General features: G+C 44.3%; 1 protein-coding gene across 2 annotated transcripts in view; it reads left to right on the top strand.

The window, feature by feature from the left end:
• Window positions 1–19,102, top strand: part of PRKCE (protein kinase C epsilon) — a 466,710-nt gene that overhangs the window by 302,891 nt on the left and 144,717 nt on the right. For both annotated transcript variants that reach the window (XM_079111623.1, XM_079111624.1), the window contains exons 7-10: window positions 4,120–4,262; window positions 7,351–7,447; window positions 9,692–9,891; window positions 12,530–12,703. In XM_079111623.1, the coding sequence (XP_078967749.1) occupies window positions 4,120–4,262; window positions 7,351–7,447; window positions 9,692–9,891; window positions 12,530–12,703 (614 nt within the window). The remainder of the gene's footprint in view (window positions 1–4,119; window positions 4,263–7,350; window positions 7,448–9,691; window positions 9,892–12,529; window positions 12,704–19,102) is intronic.

Below are 19,102 nucleotides of genomic sequence, written 5' to 3'. Positions count from 1 at the left end.
CCATGAAATAGAACCATTGCCCTGACTCACCTTCAAATTAGCCTAACATGAAGAAACCTTTAGGCAGGTGCCATGATGTAGGCCTGTAATCCCGGCTACTGGGGAGGCTGAGGCGGGAGGTTTACAAAGTTGAGCCCGGGGCTGTGGCTTAGTGGTATGGCGCTCACCTTGCTTGGGTAAGGGCCTTGGTTCTACACACACGAAAACTTCTGCAGCATACCTGGGCCCAAGTGTCTCCTCAGGCATGACTTAGCCATTGTCCTTAGAGGCTCTGCTTGCTTTGACCCTCCTTTTTGCAATCCTGGCTTTAATCTCAGTTATGGGAAGGGTGGAAACATGGAAATGAGGTCTCTCCAAAAGGAGATGAAGGTCACTGTGCCCAAATCACAAGCTGATCTGAGAGGACACTGCTGCTGAAGCCCCACCCAGCACACAGTAGCTGCTCAACAAATAGGTGGTGAATAGCTGGGTAGTTAGGGTAGGGTTATCCATTTAGAAGAGCCCTTTCTCAGTACAGTAACTCTGTTTCTTTCTTGGCATGACTTCATTTGGATGAGGCCAGTGCAAATGCATGTTAACAGGCATCCTAGGAAGAGAAGGCTTAAAGGGCAGCCTAGGGAGGGGAGTGGGTTGGCAGTCTAGAATTAACAGCTCTTGGCTTTGGTGTTCTCCACTAGTGACAGGTGGGGGCGGTGACACATGTACCTCATTTGACCACATTAACGTGAATCCTCCTGAGGTTTCTTTTGGTGCCAGCTGGCACATCCACTTCTCTTTGCCGATCTCCTGGTGACACCGACAACTCCAGGAGCCCGTGCTCCCAGCATGGCTGCCTGACTCATCTCACGCTGACCATCCTCAGTCAGCTCAGCTCTCACCTGCCCAGGCTTTTCACATTGCTTTTGATGTCATAATCTCATGTCATCCATTTTAACTGACATGTGATTGGAATGTTTAAAAACATAGCAAGACAACTACAGAGATCTCCTAGGAAGATAGCAGGCTTTTAAAAAATAAAAAGCAAAGTCCCCTAAAGAACGTTTTCCACTTTGCTGTTCCGCCAACCGGTCACAATCGACAGGTCTGACATTCCAACACCAGAGGGCGCTAGTGGCCAAATTATATGAACTCGGTTGCACTTGCCAAAAAACTCTCTAAATTTGGTTCCTTCATTCTTGTCCTTTCTGATGCTTCACAAAGAGGCAGACCAGGGGTTGGTGGGCAGAGCAGGGAAGGTGAGTGAGTGTCTGAAGGCAGCCGTTGCTTAGGGGAGTGTGATGAGAATTCAGAGCAGAGCTGTTGCCTGGAGTATGCGATCAGCCTTCCACCCCTGGGCTGCCAGCCGGCATTACCAAGAACTCCCCGAGTCCAGCCCATGGCTGGGCTGTGCAGAGTTTTCTTCTTTGTTTTTGTATTCCGAGAAAGCCGCCCCCCTAACCCCTGCCTTTAATTCGGTAGCTCAGCTGAGTTCTCCAAACCAGGATTGGTGTGGAGGTGGGGAGCTCTGTGCCGTCCCTCCCTCCAGGCCCATGACCAGGTGATGCACGGCAAGCAGGAGGTCTGGGCCAGCCTGCCTGCTTTCATTTCAGGAGCAGCTTTGTGTGTTTTAATCGCTTTAACAGACGTTATTTTTCTACACCAGTTTTGGGTTCATAGTATTAGAGATTTCCCATACCCTGCCCCCCGCCACCCCATCCGTAGGTCTCCCAACCACTGTTATCCCACACCAGAGTGGCCCATTTGTTACCAACTGATAAACTTACCTCACCAGACCATCATCATTCAAAGTTAGTAGTTTACAGGAGGGTTCATTCTTGGTGGTGTACCATTCCTGCCTTTAGACAAATATGTAATGACATGTATCCACCACTATAGTATCATATAGGACAGTTTTGGTACCCTAAAAGTCCTCTGTGCTCTGCTTATTCATCCCTTCCTCCCTGGCAGCCACAGAGCCTTTTACAGTCTCTGTAATTCGGCCTTTTCTGTAGGGCCACATAGTTGGAATGATGTCATTTGAAACCTTTTCAGGTTGACTTCTTCTACCTAGTAATGAGCATTTCCTGTTCCTCCATTTCTTTTCATGGTTTGATAGTGCATTTCTTTTTAAGCTTAAATAGTATTTCAGTGTTGGATGAACCAACGTATTTCTCTCCATTGACCCACAGAAGGACATCTTGATGGTTTGCAGATTTTGACAGTTATGAATAAAGCTACTATAAGCCTCTGTGTGCAGATTTTTGTGTGGACATAAATTTTCAACTCATTTGGGTAAATATCAGGTGTGGGAGTACTGACCATGACTATAGAGTATATGGTAAGGGTAAGTTTTATTTTGTAAGAGACTGCTAAGCTGTCTTCCCAAGGGGCTGTACCATTTACATTCCCACCAGCAATGAATGAGAATTCCTGTAGCTCTGTATCCTCACCAGGATTTGGTGTCATCAGAGATATGAATTTTGGCCATTTTAATAGAATGGTGTAGGGGTATCTAATAGTATTAATTTGCAATTCCCTAGTGATATACACTGTGGAGCATCTTCTTGTGTGCTTATTTGCCATCTGAATATCTTTTTTGATGAGATGTCTGCTCAGATCTTTTTCCCATTTTTAAAATTGGATTGTTCCTTTTTTTTAATTATTGAGTGTGGAGAGTGACTGTTTTGGATAACAGGCCTTTATAAGGTACATCTTTTGCAAATACTTGCCCCCAGTCTGTGGCTTGTCTTCTCATTGTCTTGACAATACCTTTTACAGAGCAGAACCTTTTAATTTTCATAAAGTCCAGCTTGTCGGTTATTTCTCTGATGGACCATGTGTTTGGTATTGTTATCTAAAAAGACGTGTCCATACACAAGGTCCCCTAGATGGTCTTCTCTATTATCATTTAGGAGTTTCATTGTTTGCATTTTACATGATCCATTTTGAGTTAATTTGTATGATAGGTATAAGTTCTGGATCCAGATTCAGGATGTTTTTGTTGTTATTGTTTTGTCTTGTTTTGCTTATGGATGTTCAGTTATTCCAGCCCCATCTGTCAAAAGGACTGTGTTTGCTCCTTTGTTGAAGATCAGTTAACTATATTTATATGGTTCTCTTTCTGAACTGTCTCTTCTCTTCCATTGATCTATTTGTTCTTTTGCCAATTCCACACTGTCTTGATTGCTATAGCTATTTGGAAAGTGGAAACCTTTAAGATGTGGAAACTACTAAGGTATTTTACTCATCATTGTTTTAAAATTCCCAATTTGATCATTGTAACATTGCCTGCCATATCTGAGTCGAGTTCTGATACTCTGTCTCCTTAAATTATGCTTTTTGTCTTTCAGTGCACCTTGCAATTGTTCTAGGGAGCCAGACAGGGTGTACTGAGTAGAGAATGGTGGAATACGCATGTGAGGGTGGAGAGTGGGGGCAGGGGAGGCCTTCTGCGGTCCTTGGCATAGGTCTCAGCCGGGCAGCGAGCCTGCTCCACGATGCTTCTCAGTCCTCCCCTGGCCTCCAGAGGTTTAGCATGGCTGGCGTGGACATTTCCTTACTCCTGGGTCAGTTAGGATCTGATAAATCTCCAGCAGTTCAAACTCTCTTAAAATAGTGTCTCCTAAGGGCAGGTCTTGTTGAGAAGAGCAGAATGTTCTAACCTGGTTTGGAGTGGTTTGTCTTCCTCTCCCCCTGCTGAAAGCACCCAGAGGTCTTCTTCTAATTGCTGTGGAGAGCCCTGTATGCGTGTGACCCCTGCCGAGGAGTGGAGCCGACTATGGACCTGTGTCCCATTTGGGTCCAGAATTCAAATGAATTTTTAAAAATTTTTCCAGAGGAATCAGTTAGGTTCTTCTGGAGTCAATATCCTAGTCCCCTAAATGAAAATTAAATGTGATATTTTGTTTGTCCATCCTCCTTTCAGACATGTAGAAAGAATGACTGGAAGGAAGTAACTAAGAAGCAGTGTTATCTCTGCAAGGTGGTCCTGTGTGATGGGATGAGCAAGGATTTTAATTTTTCTATTTTTCTGCATTTTTCCAAATTCTATCAAATGAACATGTTACTTTTACAATTTAAAAAATGGTAATGCTCTAGGCCATAAACACTTGGCTATCTCTCCCCCATGTCTCCTTACAGTCTGCAAAATGAACGTCCACCGACGCTGTGAGACCAATGTGGCTCCCAACTGTGGAGTGGACGCCAGAGGGATCGCCAAAGTGCTGGCGGACCTAGGTGTCACTCCAGACAAAATCACCAACAGCGGCCAGAGGAGGAAAAAGGTAAGTGGCTCTTTGGTGGTGTCTCTGGAGCTCTCTCCAGGCCTGCTTGTCTGTGCTGGCTTCCTGAGTGTTCTGGAGTAGGCTGTAAGATTCCTGGGTGTGAGGCAACTTACTCAACACAGCACGTGTTTAAAGAAAAAAAGAAAGGAAAAAAGAAGTCAGACAGGTTACATGAAAGTCTCCTTCCAAACTGGGCATGGTGGTGCATGTCTATAATCCTAGCAACTGGGGAGGCCGAGGCAGGAGGATTGCAAGTTTAGGCCAGCCTGAGGGAACTTAGTGAGGCCCTAAACAACTTGATGAGACCCTGTCTCAAAAGTAAAAAATAAAAAGGACTGGGGATGTGGCTCATTGATAAAGTACCCTTGGTTCAATCCCCAGTACAAAAAAAGAGAGTGCTTCTACCCTGAGTGGGAAGAAAGAAGGGTGGAAGAGATGACAGAGCCAGCCTCAAGAGGTTTGTTAAAGAAACATACATTTTGAGATGAGGAATTAGCATTCTAGAAAAAGCATAACAATTCTAGACAAGGAAGTAGACTTACCTGCCTCCGGATTTGGCAGGCAAGCAATTTCAGTGTGTGAATTCCCCCAACCCACACTCTGCTCTAGGGAGATGCCTGGGTTTGTGCTGGGCTGCCTGTGGAAAACCCACGTTGCCCCACAACATTCAACATCTGGGCCTATCTTTGGAGGCCAAAGCCCTGTCTCTATTCTTGTGACATTCTGAATGCCATGGGGAAGAGATTCCTTTACTAAAGCATTATTTTGGCAAGTCAGGGCCTTCAGGTATGAACAGAGCTGAAAGCGTCTGGAGCAGCTCTTTAGCCCAACTACATTTTGTTTGTCCGTTTTAGCCTAGAAAATTTAAGAGGTCTTTGAAAAGTAAACTATGAGAGAATCAGAACAATGTTACCTAGGCAAGAAACCCTGGTGTGGGTGGGGCAGGCAGTGGCCCTCACTGCCTGGTGTCAAGAATTTCCAAGCACTTCACTAGAAAAGCGAGTCCACCTCTAGGCACCTCCTGCAGTCTTGACTCTCAAATGTTCTCTCTAAATTGACCCTCAAGTACCTGCTAAAGAGCCTACATTTCCTAGTCTTCTTGTTTTAGAAACCTGCTCTTGTCTTTCTCCTGGTGCCTCCAGAAGAGATTTTTTCCCGCTCAAGAGAAAGTTGGGTTGTTTTTCATCTTAAATGTCTCCCCCTTCTCTACATTCCCAGCAAACACAGCTGTTTTGCAAGAGTTGCCAGGAAAAGAAAAAAATCCTCCTTCTGGTTAACTGTGAGATTTTGTGCTTTCGGTGTCCCTCCTTGGTTCTCTAAATCCCACTGGTAGAAAGAGGATTTCAGTTGTTGATCCAAGGCACTGGGTTGCAAGCAGAAGGTTAGTAACCAACAACACCAGGGCCCCTCAGGAGAGGCAGGTTAAGCAAACAGTCTGTGGTGACAATGTTAGCCTGACTCATGGAAGAGCCCTAGAGAGAGCCCTGGTCAGAAGAGATGTTTTTTGTTTTTTGTTTTTCCTGCCAATAGTAAAGTAAGACAGACTCTTTTGTTGTCATTGAACATTTGAAAGAAAACTCAGTAGCTATCTTCTTTCCTATGTTCTTAACGAGCCATCGTCTGCCTATCTTATATTTGGTAAACCTGGTAGGACAAAGGTGATGTGGAGAAATTCAGGAAGGAGCAGAATCTAGTTAAGAGACCATAGTCCTGATTTTTTATGTCTGAGATGATTCTTCTTCTTCTTCTTCTTCTTTTAGAATTTTCTTGTTTTATTTTAAAATACTTTTTTCTTGTTTCTTTTCAGTTACAGATAACATTAAGATATCTATTTAATATAATAAAAATAATAATACTTAAAATACAAGTTGTGTTTTAGTCAGCTTTTGCACTGCTGCAACTGGAAGACCCAACCAGAACAATTGTAGAGGAGGAAAGGTTTATTTAGGGGCTCACGGTTTCAGAGGTCTCACTCCATAGACAGCAGGCTCTACTCCTTGGGGCTCACGATGAGGTAGAACATCATGCAGAAGATTATGGTGGAGGAGAGCAGCTCACATGATGATCAGAAAGCAGAGAGAGAAAGATCTCCACCTGTCAGACACAAATATATACCCCAAAGTCATGCCCCTAATTTCACCTCCTCCGGCCACACCTTGCCACTTCAGTTACCGCTCAGTGAATCCCACCAGGGGATGACTTCACTGATTGGGTTAAGGCTCTCACACCCAATCATTTCTCCTCTGAACCTTTTTGCATTGTTTCACATATGAACTTTGCAGGGGCACCTCACAGCCTGAGATGCTTCTGATAAAAAGTCTGGAAAAAAGTCCAGTGGTCACCTGAGTCAGTGTGAAGGATGGAGGAAGTACCGCCCCCTGGTCTTCTTTGCAGGAGCATTAGACTTGCTGGAGGTCTGCTTCCCCTCATTTTGCCAGAAAGGCCAGGTGAACACAGTGGGTGGACCAAGAGCAGAGGGAGCAGAGTGCTACCCGCTTCATGTCACTCAAAGTGGATATGCCAGAGCTATGCCAGGAAGCACACTTCCCTGGGGTGTTCCATGAAAATTTGCCAACAGATATCAAACACATCTGAAAATATTTATTGAGCATCTATTATGTGTATTAGTTTGTGCAAGTCTCCAGGGGTGTTAAAAGTACTGGTAGGCCTTACCTTCAAAAAAAATATGGTCTGCCTGAGTAGAAAATCCCAGGCAATAGACACATACAGATATTATTAATGATATAAAGCTGGATAAAATATGAATAAATGCCAGACAGATGGCAGAGACAGCCAATGTCATGTTGCTTTGGATGAGAGAGTGTCTGGGGTTGACAGACAGAGGGGAACTTCATTGAAAAGGTGGGTGAGCTTTGCTTGGAAAGGCCTATTGCATTTGGATAGAATAAAAGTTGATTTTCCCCCTTTGTTTGGCAAATGAAACTTGGATCTGTGCTCTCAGACTAGCAACTCGGCAAGTGCTGCTATGTGCCTGACACTCTTTGTCACCCCAGTTTGATGCCTCTTGTCCTCAGGGAGACTCATCCTCCTTTCTGATGCCTTTCTCCCTTCTTCCTGTCCTCTCTAGCTCGTTGCTGGTGCCGAGTCCCCACAGCCAGCTTCTGGAAGCTCCCCATCTGAAGAAGATCGATCCAAGTCAGCACCCACCTCCCCTTGTGACCAGGGTGAGACTCTCAGATTTGCCTTTTGACCCCTGGGTTCTGTCATCGGAAGGACCAAGGCGTGTGAGGCCTCTCCTCTCAAGAACAGCCTGTGAGAGCTGAAACGGCTGGCAGCCCCGGCAGGTCCTCCCACGCCTTTTCTGTATTGATTTCATAATCATCTTTCCCTCTACGAGGCTTGCTTGTGTTGTGTTCCTAGTTTTATACTTACACTAACTCTGTGTGGGTGCTGTGTCACTGCCCCCAGGTACAGGGTGAGAGGAGAAAGTTGGAGGGGTAAAAACATTTGTCCCAAGGTCAAGAACTCACTGGTGGTAAGGGTGGATCTGTGCCCCTCTCTGGAAGTCATCATTTGTGACCTGCCTTCTTGCCCAGAGGCCATGTGCTGGTCCTGAGGCCACAAGATAACTGGTCTCATTTCCTTTTTGTGTAACTCCGTTTCACTTTCTGTGTCTTCATTTCAAAAGAGATCTGATCCGTTCATAAGTAATTTGATGGTACTATGGCTCCTCCAGACTTGTTGGAATTATCCTGAGCCCGTGTAGGTCTTTTCCTGATTTGTTTTAAGGCTGAGACATCCTCTGGGAACTTCAAGGAGATTGGGTCAAATGGTAGAGACCCCAAATAAGAGGGAAGTGCCCAGGGAGGGTTTTAGGGCAGGTGGCTGCCCAGCATTTTGTCCAGCCCCACGCAGGACACAATACCTCTTGGGACCTCTGTTCTTATGGAGTTACCAGTCAGTCAAGGCACCAGAACTTCCCAGCAGTGATGTGGGAATTCGTGGATGGGAAAGCCCTGTTAGTCAGATGTGCATGGTGATAAAACAGAAATAAGCCACAGTTTCTCAGACCCCCATCATAAGAACTCAGAAAGACATTTTCTTCAAGCATTGGTGTCCCCAAATATCTAAGTTCTGCCTTCTAAAATCTATTTAATAACTGAGACTTTCACTCTGTGGTGAGACTAAAAGTCATCCTTAGTTCCAATTGAGCATTAGTAGGTAACTGCTGAATCAGTGTGGGGATGGCTGTGGTCTCAGAGGCCCGTCCCCATCTCTTTCCTCCCCAACACACCTCCCCCACCACAGAGGTGCCCACTCCAAAGCTAAGAAACTCTCCAGGTTCTCTGAACGGGATTTTAGGGCTTCAGTCCTGAAAAGAAGCTAAAGGTCTTTCTGTCAAGTGGCACTGAGTCACTCATGCCTGATTTGGGTTCCCAGAGGTAGTCTCTGTTCCCCTTCTGTAATCCTGGTTATTCATGAGCATCTTTTAAAATTGGGTTACTCTCAAGCTACCCATTTTATAGACAAGTGTACATGTTGATGAATGAATTGCCAACTATAAAGCTTCTTCGAATAGAATAGGTCAAAGGATCACCCAGTGTTATCATTGCAGGTAATTCAGGTCACATACTCCAGAGGGGTGTGAGATTGTCTCATAGTTGTAAAATTGTACTGAGGAATTCCTGTCCCATCAGAGATAAATTTGCAACACGTCACTGTGGGAAGCAATTCTTTGTTAACGATAAGCCCATTGCTTGTTTTGTTAGTACCCTTGTGTGGGACAAGTGTTTAGAGAAAATCCAGCATCAAGGCCAATTAAAGACCTGAGAAGGTAAAGGCTTCCTAGTCCCCTTCGATGGAAAAATTATATCAGTGATGTCTGTGATGATGATTCTGGATAGTTCTAATCTTCAAAGGGAATTTAAAGGGTACTTATTCCTTTCTGACTCTGCACAGTCCCAGTGAAGGCCTGGATTCCTGTACTACACCTAGAATCATGGAATACACTACCAGTCAAAGGCAGCTTTCAGAGAAATGACTAGCTTTGGTATAATCCAAAGGGATTTGCTGGTGAGTGAGTGCTTCAAGGGCATCCAGTCTCCTTGAAGCTCCCAGGGAATGTTTCATTCTTAAAATGAAACAGGAAAAGGCCAATACTGGTCCAGGGTAATCCCTACAAGTCTGGAGGTCCCGGGGTACCATCAAATTATTTATGAATGGGCCAAATCTCTTTTGGAATAAAGACATAACATGTGTCTTCCTCTTCTTTGCATGCTGAGGCCTGACTGTGCTTTGAGTGCCAGTGAACTTGCTGGACAAAGGAAGGCACACACCAAAGGAAGCCACCCTGGATTTGTTGCTTGAAGAACCGAAATCCGATTGAGAGCTTATGAATGCTGCGTCCCAGTGAGAAGGGTCCATGAAATGTGCACTGATGCATTATCTTGTTACCCTCTGGTCCTTAGAACTAAAAGAACTTGAAAACAACATCCGGAAAGCATTGTCATTTGATAACCGAGGGGAGGAGCACCGAGCATCATCGTCCACTGATGGCCAGCTGGCGAGCCCTGGCGAGAATGGTGAAGTCCGGCAAGGCCAGGCCAAGCGTTTGGGCCTGGATGAGTTCAACTTCATCAAGGTGTTGGGCAAAGGCAGCTTTGGCAAGGTCTGTGGCCCTCGCGTGGAGCACTCCGGATTTTCTCACTGGTTGAATCTAAGATTCAGTGAGGAACACTTTGGACCAGGTTGAAGACCTGGTCTTGCTACTTTTTCCTTGCTTGTTTAGGGGAATTGGGCTGAAGCCAGGCGGCTAGGAGCCCTGGTTCTACTGTTAATTGCTGTTGGGCTTTCCTGTGGTCATTTCACCTGGTTAGGATTCATTTTTTTCTTATTTGTCAAATCAAGGCAAGAATCCTGTAAGAGTAGGTACAGAAGCACAGTGAGAGGTGTAAAGGGCTCTGCACGTGCTCTGCACTCCACTGTCAAGAATAATATCCATACCTGTCTTCCCTCCTCCAGGAGATCCATCTGAAAGTCTCTGTTCTCAGTGAATTTAGGGTTCAGAGCAAATCTTATCAAGTAGTACTTTAGAAGTTAAATGTTATTTCACTGATTTTTTTGGGGGGGAGGCACTTACTAGATGTTTTTATTCTTTACATGTGGCAAGAGAATCAAATAATTATCTCATGTCTCCCCATGGAGACGAACACAATGGTGTGGGGCTTACCTTTTGCTGTGCTCAGTGAAGGATTAATAGTCAGTCACTGTTCTGATGGCTGGTGAGATGCAAAAATGATCCCTGTTCATTTTAGAAAGATGAAGGGACCCATAGCCTAGAAAGCTGGTTAGCATTTCAAAGCAGACTCCCGATTGTTCCCTTGATCTTCTCAAAACCATGCCTAAAAAGCAATGAGAGTTACCTTTCCAAAATCTTCTGGAGCAGACAGATCCTGCTCTGAGGACCAGACAGCTCCCAGAGGTCATATGGCCTCACGAGTCCTGGGTGCAGAAGACTGTGGGCCAGGCAGTTGGCCCAGCTGCAGGCCTATTCCACTGTCCTCCAAAGTGAAGAGCTCTGGGAAGCTGCAAGGCACAGAGCCTGTTTTGCAGCCATCTCACCTGCCCCTATCTCACTCTGAGATCACTTGGTAGGAGTGTAACTGGGTAACTTAAATGCCACAGCTGAAACAATCACATTCTTTAGAGACAAGCTAAATAAGAAACAGACCCCAGGCCTCTGGCTTAGGCATGACTCCGGGATGCGAGCAGGGCTGGGTTTAATTTTGAGCAAGATTCAAGGGGAATGACCAAACTGTTTCTAGGCTTCTGTACAGCAGAGACAGGATTGGAAGTTTGCTGACTGAGGCCCTAAGGTTGTTTCTTAGGAATAATTGCAGACAAGGTTTGAGTCACTTTTAGAATCTGTATTTTTTGTGAGTGGTAAAAAGTCTTCAGATTAACATCACAAATTCCCTTACGAAGTTTCTGAGTTGTTGCTCTTTAACTTTGACAACAAATATTGGAATGCTGTACTTAGGAGTTAGTTATTTAAAAAGAGAAAGACCTTGACTTTTGTAGGTAAGTGAGTATAAAAATATAAAGTGATAGGAAAACTTCAAGAGAATAGACCTGTGAATTAGCCATAGGAGGAGGGATTAAGTTTCCAGCTATGGAGCTAAAGAAGAAACCTTAGAGACAGATGAAGTCAGATTAATTCTGTTTGACAGAAAAAAATAACAGAAAATTTTAAAACAATCTTAGAAAAACCTTTGTTGAAAGTTAAGGGTTAGAATCTTTTATATCATACATGTATAGATTTGTAAGAAATAATATAAGACAGCACAAAAAAAAAAAAAATAGGCAAAGGAGACAAATAACTGACCCCAAAAGAAAAAAATTATAAAATGTTTTAAAAGTTTCTATGCATTGAGGAAACATTTCCCACCTACTAAGAAAAAAAAAAAAAAAAAAAAAGAAAAGAAAAAGAAAAAAACAGACATTTTAAGTGAAAATGTGCAATGTCAGGAAGTCACAGTAAAAGGAAAATACTTCTACATGGCTGGGAGCACTTACTTGCCTTGTATATCCTTTTTAAAAATCAGTGAGGAAATGTGAAAAATATCTAGTTCTTCATCTACGTCTAAGAATTTCTATCTTAAGGATGTAATATAAGAGATACTAAAAAAATTATGTGCAAAAATGCTTAGTATACTTTATATAATACTTAATCATTAGCTATAACAAGTATCTAATATGAGGGTGATAACTAAGTAAATTGTACTATAGTAAATATAGTATTTGAACTGATACATAGTTATTGTATCAGTAACTATGATAATGATGGAGAGCCTGCAGAAAAATGCTTATAAATTAATGGTTTTCTTAAAAAGTACTACCCTATATTTGCTATGCCATAATTGCAAGTATGATAGTATATATGAACAATTTTTTAACAGGTGTGAACTGAACCTCTCTTTACTTCCTCTGTACACGGCCAGTGATTAAAATGAATGAGTGAGTTGTAGTAGCTATATTAAGATGGGTATTTTTCTTTAACATTTCTTTTCACTTTTACATTTTATTTTTTTGCAGTGCTAAGAATTAAACCCAGAGCCTTGCACTTTGCCAGGCAGGTGCTCCAGTACTGAGCTTCAGCCCCAGGCCCCTAAACATTTTTCAATACTGTCATAATACCTTAAATTAAAGAAAAGCATCAGTTAGTTTTTAAAGATTTGGTATTCACTTGTGTTCTGCCTTTGATTCCACGTAAATGTAGTGATGGAGATGATTTTGATTGATTGTAGGTCATGTTGGCAGAACTCAAGGGCAAAGACGAGGTATATGCTGTGAAGGTCTTAAAGAAGGACGTCATCCTTCAGGATGATGACGTGGACTGCACAATGACAGAGAAGAGGATTCTGGCTCTGGCACGGAAACACCCGTACCTAACCCAACTCTATTGCTGCTTCCAGACCAAGGTATGTTTACCAGGAAGCCTGGAGGAATACTGTAGGATCTTATGGTATTGGACTGTCAGGTAAAGTATCCATTTTAGACCTTCTACATTCTTCCCTCAGACTTTGTAAGGTGAAACAGATTTTACCCTTGAAGAGATCAGGGTGCATTTGAACACCATCTTCTTTTTAAACACATGGAATTTTCCATTCAAGGTTGTGCTTGTGAAGGGATGAGAGTGCTAGAACTCCTTGCAGAGGTAGCTGGACGAAGCCCATGGCTAAACCCAATATTTGCTCATTGGAAAAACCAACAAATGCGGTGTAGCCTTGCTCTGCTCTTGACTTTCTGTCGCTCATCAAATCACTTAACTTCTGTTTTGCTTTCCGGTCAAAAGAAAAAGAGTAACTTGTGTAACGTCATAGGAGGTAAACGATGTAAACAATTGCTTAAAATTCCACAGTGAAATAGAGACATTAGGTGGCATTTTCAGATTTACTTTGTAGGTGCCTGGGAACCAGAAGGTGGCAGTGGAGAAACAAAAGACAAGTCTCACTACATTGCAGAGTCCGATCTTTGATTTGGTACTTTCTCTTAGCAAAGAGAAGGAACCCACACATTCTTCATGAAGCTCCTATTTTATTATTCTTTTTTTGGGGGAGAGGGACAGGTTAAAGTCTCCCATGGATTCGCAATGTTTGGCTTCGTTAGAAGGCAAAGATAACCAAATCCCAAACTCCTTCGTGCCAGTGTGGAGCCCAGTGAAGGCTGGCAACACGGGAGGGTTCTGGCTCCTTGGTCTCCTCTCATTGCCTGCTGTTGCAAACTGCCAGTCTTCCCACTTAGAATTCAACAATTACTCATTCAAATCAAATACTTATTCTGTTTAACTGAATCTTTCCCATGTATCTAGAGCTGTGCCAGGTGCTAGAGACACAGTGGTAAACAAGGCCCGGTCCCTGACCTCAGGGATTTCACAGTCTCTTTGGTTCAATGTTTCCCAAAGGCTGTTTCTCAGAATCCCAATCACTTGAGAAACCATCAGCATGAAGGACTCTGTGGCCCATAGATTGAGACACTGCAATCTCAACCTCTCTTGCAGAGTCTCCGTACACATGTACTTACGGGAGTCCCTGAGAAGATCTGCAGTGAAAAAAGAAAAAGATTACCTTTGTTTAATCTACTATTTCCCAACTGACTTGATCCCAAATCCCATCACACACGCACACAGATGCACACACCCCTAATCCACACTGAGAAATACTGATCTACCCCTCAGATCCCTTAGAAGAATAAGAAATATCTTCTGAAAAATCTCATTCTGCTTATCCTCCAAGGATAAGCATATATATACATATAAGCATATATATAATATATATACTTTATATGTATATATATATGTGTGTGTATATATATATGTACACTTTATTTTTCCCCAGGTAATTTTCCTTAGAGACCCTGTTGAATTAGTATCTACCCCTTTTCAGAACTAAGCGGCCACCCTTGTTTTTGCTCTGTGTTATGGTATACCCAACAGTTACGGGTCAGTGTGAGTGCATGTGTGTGTACAAACCAGAGTCCAAGATGGTAGTGGAGCCTCAATGATGGAGGCAAACTTTTCTTTTCTCCACTAGAGCTTAATTCTACATTTGAGAAATGTGTGGTCCTATATATATATCTTTATCTTTCACGGTACTGATCGCAGGATCTTACACCTGGCAGGTGCTCACTATCAGAATCAGACTTGGAAAAATAAGTCTTTTTTTTGGTGGGGGGGCTATACTGGAGATAGAACCCAGGGGTGCTCTGCCACCGAGCTACACCTCCAACTCTTTGCATTTTATTTTGAGACAGGGTCTCACTAAGTTGCCCAAACTGGACTTGAACTTGTGATCCTCCTGCCTCAGCCTCCCCAGGAGCTAGGGTTACAGGTCTGCACTGCCATGTCCACCAAAGTAAAAGTCTTTTGGCCAGAGACTCTCCACGTTGGCAGCATCAGACCTGGTGTCTCCTTTGGCCTCTGGGACCTCACTCCAGTGGGACCTTGCTCCTTTCTTCTGCCTGAGCCACTGCAGTGTCCTTTCTGTGAGGGAACTCATCACTTCTCCTGCCCCTGCAGATGCATCTCCCACCTGCCTAACGTCACTGCCTTGGCAGGGAGTCACACGGGCATTCTTTCTTTGAACACACTGCCAAAAGGCCCAGCATCCTGGAAGGAGTCCATCCTCTTGTGAGGACTCTGAAGCCCTGTGTGTGGTGCATCTTGGGAAGCCACAGTGGAAGGTCACCATGGTGATTGAGGAGGGAGAGGAATGGACAGCTTCAGGGCCAGCAGTGTTTCCTCTCTGCATTACTGAAGATCAAGGTCAGGTTTCCTTACCGTGTGGCGGTTTCAAACACAAAATGGTATTGAATGACCCCATGGATGAATGACACCATCATCTGTGGCAGAATAGTGACCAAAACCGGATTTTAGGGTCTGGGTGATGGGAGGGTGAGGATTGGGAGAGAAGAAACTAGGTCAGAGGTTTACTGGCTCTTCAGGTTAATGCCAGGCAGCCACAGTTATAGAAGCAGCTTGGTCCCCTCTCCCATGCATTGCACCTCAGTAGGGCACCTTGCTTTATTTAACACATTTGTATTCATCTAATTTTTTAAAAAAGTGAGTCATAATTTAACCCCACTGAACAACCTTGATGTACTAATGAAGAACCTTATGAAGAATCATTTCATAGACCCCAGTCTAACTTTTAAAACCAGTGATATTTCCTACAGTGACCATTAGTCACGGATTTATTTTATTTTGTTTCATTTTTGGTACTAGGGATGGAACCCAGGGGTTCTTAACCACTGAAACACATCTCCAGCCCTTTTTGTTTTTTATTTTGAGACAGGGTCTTGCTTAGGCTTAGGGCCTCACTAAATTACTGAGGCTGGCTTTGAACTTGCTATCCTCCTGCCTCAGCCTCCCAAGCTGCTGGGATTATAGGTGTGTGCCACTGTGCCCAGCTATAGTTATGGTTTGCCAATGAAGGCAGGTTTTGGTGTATCAGCAAAAAGGAAGAAAATCCTCACGTGGAAAGGCTCACGAATAAGGAATGAGAGGTTATACAAACCACCACAGCCAAGTGCCTGAACGGTTGTGTCCAGGGTAGGGGGATTTTCAAATCAAGGGAACCAAGAGGAGCTGTTTGGGATTTAGTGGAGCAAAGAGCTTCACACCGAGTTTTGAAAGGTGGGAGGATTTGAGCAGGCCTGTGTGGGAAGGGGAGCTAAGTTTGGTGGCCAGAGTTCAGTCTTGCTTGGGTTTCATTTTTCTTGGGGGTAGGGATAATTTCTCAGCCACAATCAACCTAATTTTGACTGAGACTCTAAAGCATGATTCCAGAAAAAAGCCCTGGTTGCAATCCTACGTAGACTCCTTCCTTGACTATTTAATGATGTCACCCACAGCAGCCAGAATGTTGAGATTAATTATTTTTAGGTGAACCTTAGTTTTCAGTGTGGAGGAAGAAATAGCTCTTTTGAAACTTTGCTTTGAGAACTTACATAGAGCTTTAGGCTGGTGCTACGCGTCAGCTGCCTGCAAGGACTTGGAAGTGGTCAAGTGAGGGTCCTGGATCTGATATGGCGACTGTGGTGATTGAACAAACCAGTGGACGCCGATCACACAGTGTCATCAAGTCTGGTTACCGCAGCTCACTGAGCGACAGGTTCCAGTGGAAGAGTGATTTGGGCTTTCCAGTACTAAGTCTTCCAGCTCTTGACTGAGGTGCTTTGGTCATTCTCCATGGGTTCTAGAAGCACATTTTCCATTGAATTCAAACCAATGTGTTTGACTAAGTTACCAATGTGCTGGGTGCTCTTTGGGGTGCTAGAGTAACCTGAGTTACAAGGAGAGAAATCTACAAGACTATTTAACTGTCAAAACATAAGGCCAGGTGTGGTGGCACACACCTGTAATCTCAGCAACTTGGGAGTCTGAGGCAGGAGGATCACAAGTGCAAAGCCAGCCTCAGCAACTTAGTGAGACCCTGTCACAAAATTAAAGATGAAAAGGCCTGGTGATGTGGCTCAGTGGTACAGAGCCCCTGGGTTCAATCCCTGGTGCCATAGGAGAGAAAAACAAAACCACAAAAAGAACAGAAAAAGGGATAAGCCAAAGCCAACCAAAATGGAGTAGCCTCATTCATCCCAGGTCTTCCTTCTCACAACTCAAAAACCCTGGACATCATTCTTATTTTGTAAGGGCATTATGCTTACTCAAAGTGACATCGTCATAAACAATTATATCTGTTGATCTGGATGAGAAATCTAAAATTTTCATATTGCAAGTTGCCAGATGACTTTTAAATAGATAACATTAAACCAGTGTCAGGAGTGTTTCACTTTTTCCCTTTCTCTCTCACACAACTGTTTTCTTGCTGAAGAAAATAGCTTTAATTATCTTAATGAATATACAAGTATTTATTGAGCATCTACTATGTGCTAGGCCCAGTGCTAGGTTCTGAGGCTACAAAGCTAAAACCTCTTACCCCTACATTCACAGAGATTGCATGGCTAAGTCCCTGCTGGACAGTTAAGAGTGATATTCCACCGTATGGCCGCTCTGCCAGGGGAGCCATGTAGAGTCATTTAAAGTTCTACAGAAGGCAGCAAAGAAAGCTTCCAGGCAGAGGTAGATCCTAACCTGGGCCTTAAAGCATGGGTAACATTTGGAAGAGGGTGAGGCCAAGAGATGACTGGTAAAACCTAGCTATGATCCCTGGATCTCAGGTTCACTTGATTACCAGTGCTGGAACTCACCTCTCCTGTATCCTTCTTCTTCCTCCAAGAAAATGATGTAAGGAAGGGAGAGGAAGAAAGCAAGGGTATTTAGAAAATAAGGAAAGAAATTCCTGGCTCTCTAAGATCTGACTGGTAGCAAGGAGACAAGTACTATAGGAAGCTCTCTTGTTGGGCTAGACTCTGAAAGTCATGGGCTTGGTCAAGGTCAGATTCAGCTAGATAAATGAAGGCAATTCAGGAATTGTCTTCCCCAAGTTCCCATTCACCCAGTGACTATTAGGGATAGGAAAGACACTGAGAGGTAGACTTGTTTTGTTTTTGTTTTTGTAGTTACAGGAAATAAAATTCCCAGGCATTTTTAGATTCTGTGTGTTTGTATTTTATGATCCCCACTGCGAAACCATCCCCTCCAACTGGATCCCACAAAACCTGTCTTGAATAATTCCACCCATGATTTGTCCTCTGTAAAACTTGTGAGTTCTGTACAGTCAGACCATCCCCCACCCTCTGGCATTTCCTGCCAGGCTTGGGAGGCCAAATCCTGGAGAGTTTTGCTGGGAAGGAAACAGGGCTGGACTCCTACAGGATCTCCCTTGGCCAGGCCTGGAGGAAGCACAGCATGGAAAATCCTTAAAATCAACTGGAGACATTTTTCAAATGCGATTTAATGACCCCCATGAGCAGGAGGAGAACTGCAGAGGATTGCTGACAATGTAGGAGAGAAATTGTAGTTTCAAGGAACTCCTGTGTTTATTTGGATTCTTCACACAGAACAGCAAAAAGAAAAAAAAAAGGGGGGGGGGGGCTGTTGGTAGATTTTTTTTTAAAAGAGCTGGCTATAGCAGATAGCTCTGAAAGAGCCAAGGAAGCAGGGCACTTTCCTACTGACCGCACCGTCTGTCGGGGCAGCAGCACTTCTAAGAGTGGGAGGGGTTTGGGCCTGATTTAGTGCGAGCCTGGGACAGTGGATTGAGATGTGCAGGGCCTGGGACAGTGTGCTGATCAGGCAGCCACCCGGCCATCCGTGCGCTTGCCAATAAACAATCTCAAACAGAGGTGGCGTCAGTAATTTTTAACAGAGTTCAGTGAAATGAGCCCTTGTGGCTGTTACCAGCTTCCCATTGGCAGAACCAGTTACCCCAGTGAGTCAGACTCCTGGAAACTCTGCCTCATGGCTGCCGAAGACATTCGTGCCCGATGGTGGCCTGGACACCCAGGCCGTGTGTCTCAGTCAGCCAGCTAACACGTGTCCTTGAAGGCCTGGGCCTGTAAATGCGGGCAGCAGAGCACGGCTTTGATGAGAGGCCTATGACCAGAGTCCGGGACATCTCGGTGCCCTGGCGGGGACTGAGGGATGGGAGTGTGATGGGGGATCGCCATGGGAGCCGTGGACAGGCCAGGAGAGCTCCAGCCCCTCCGAGAAACACCACAGGTTTTCACAACCAAGTAGGCCTCAGGAGCAGCAGGCCCTGACGGGCTCCGAGAGCCCGTGGGATTCATCCTGCAGCCTGTGGAGTCTGAGTACTGCCGTCCTGGCTTGGTGCAGACAAGGAGGCTTGCTGGCTCTTTATCTAGATGTCGCTGCCTCTGGTCACTTCACTTAGGAGGAACCTTGCATTCGAATAGGACAGCTG

The sequence above is a fragment of the Sciurus vulgaris genome (assembly GCF_902686455.1).
Source record: "Sciurus vulgaris genome assembly, chromosome: 14".
NCBI classification, from domain to species: Eukaryota; Metazoa; Chordata; class Mammalia; order Rodentia; family Sciuridae; genus Sciurus; species Sciurus vulgaris.
Note: the sequence above shows the minus strand (reverse complement) of the source record. Positions and strands in the feature narration are given on the sequence as shown.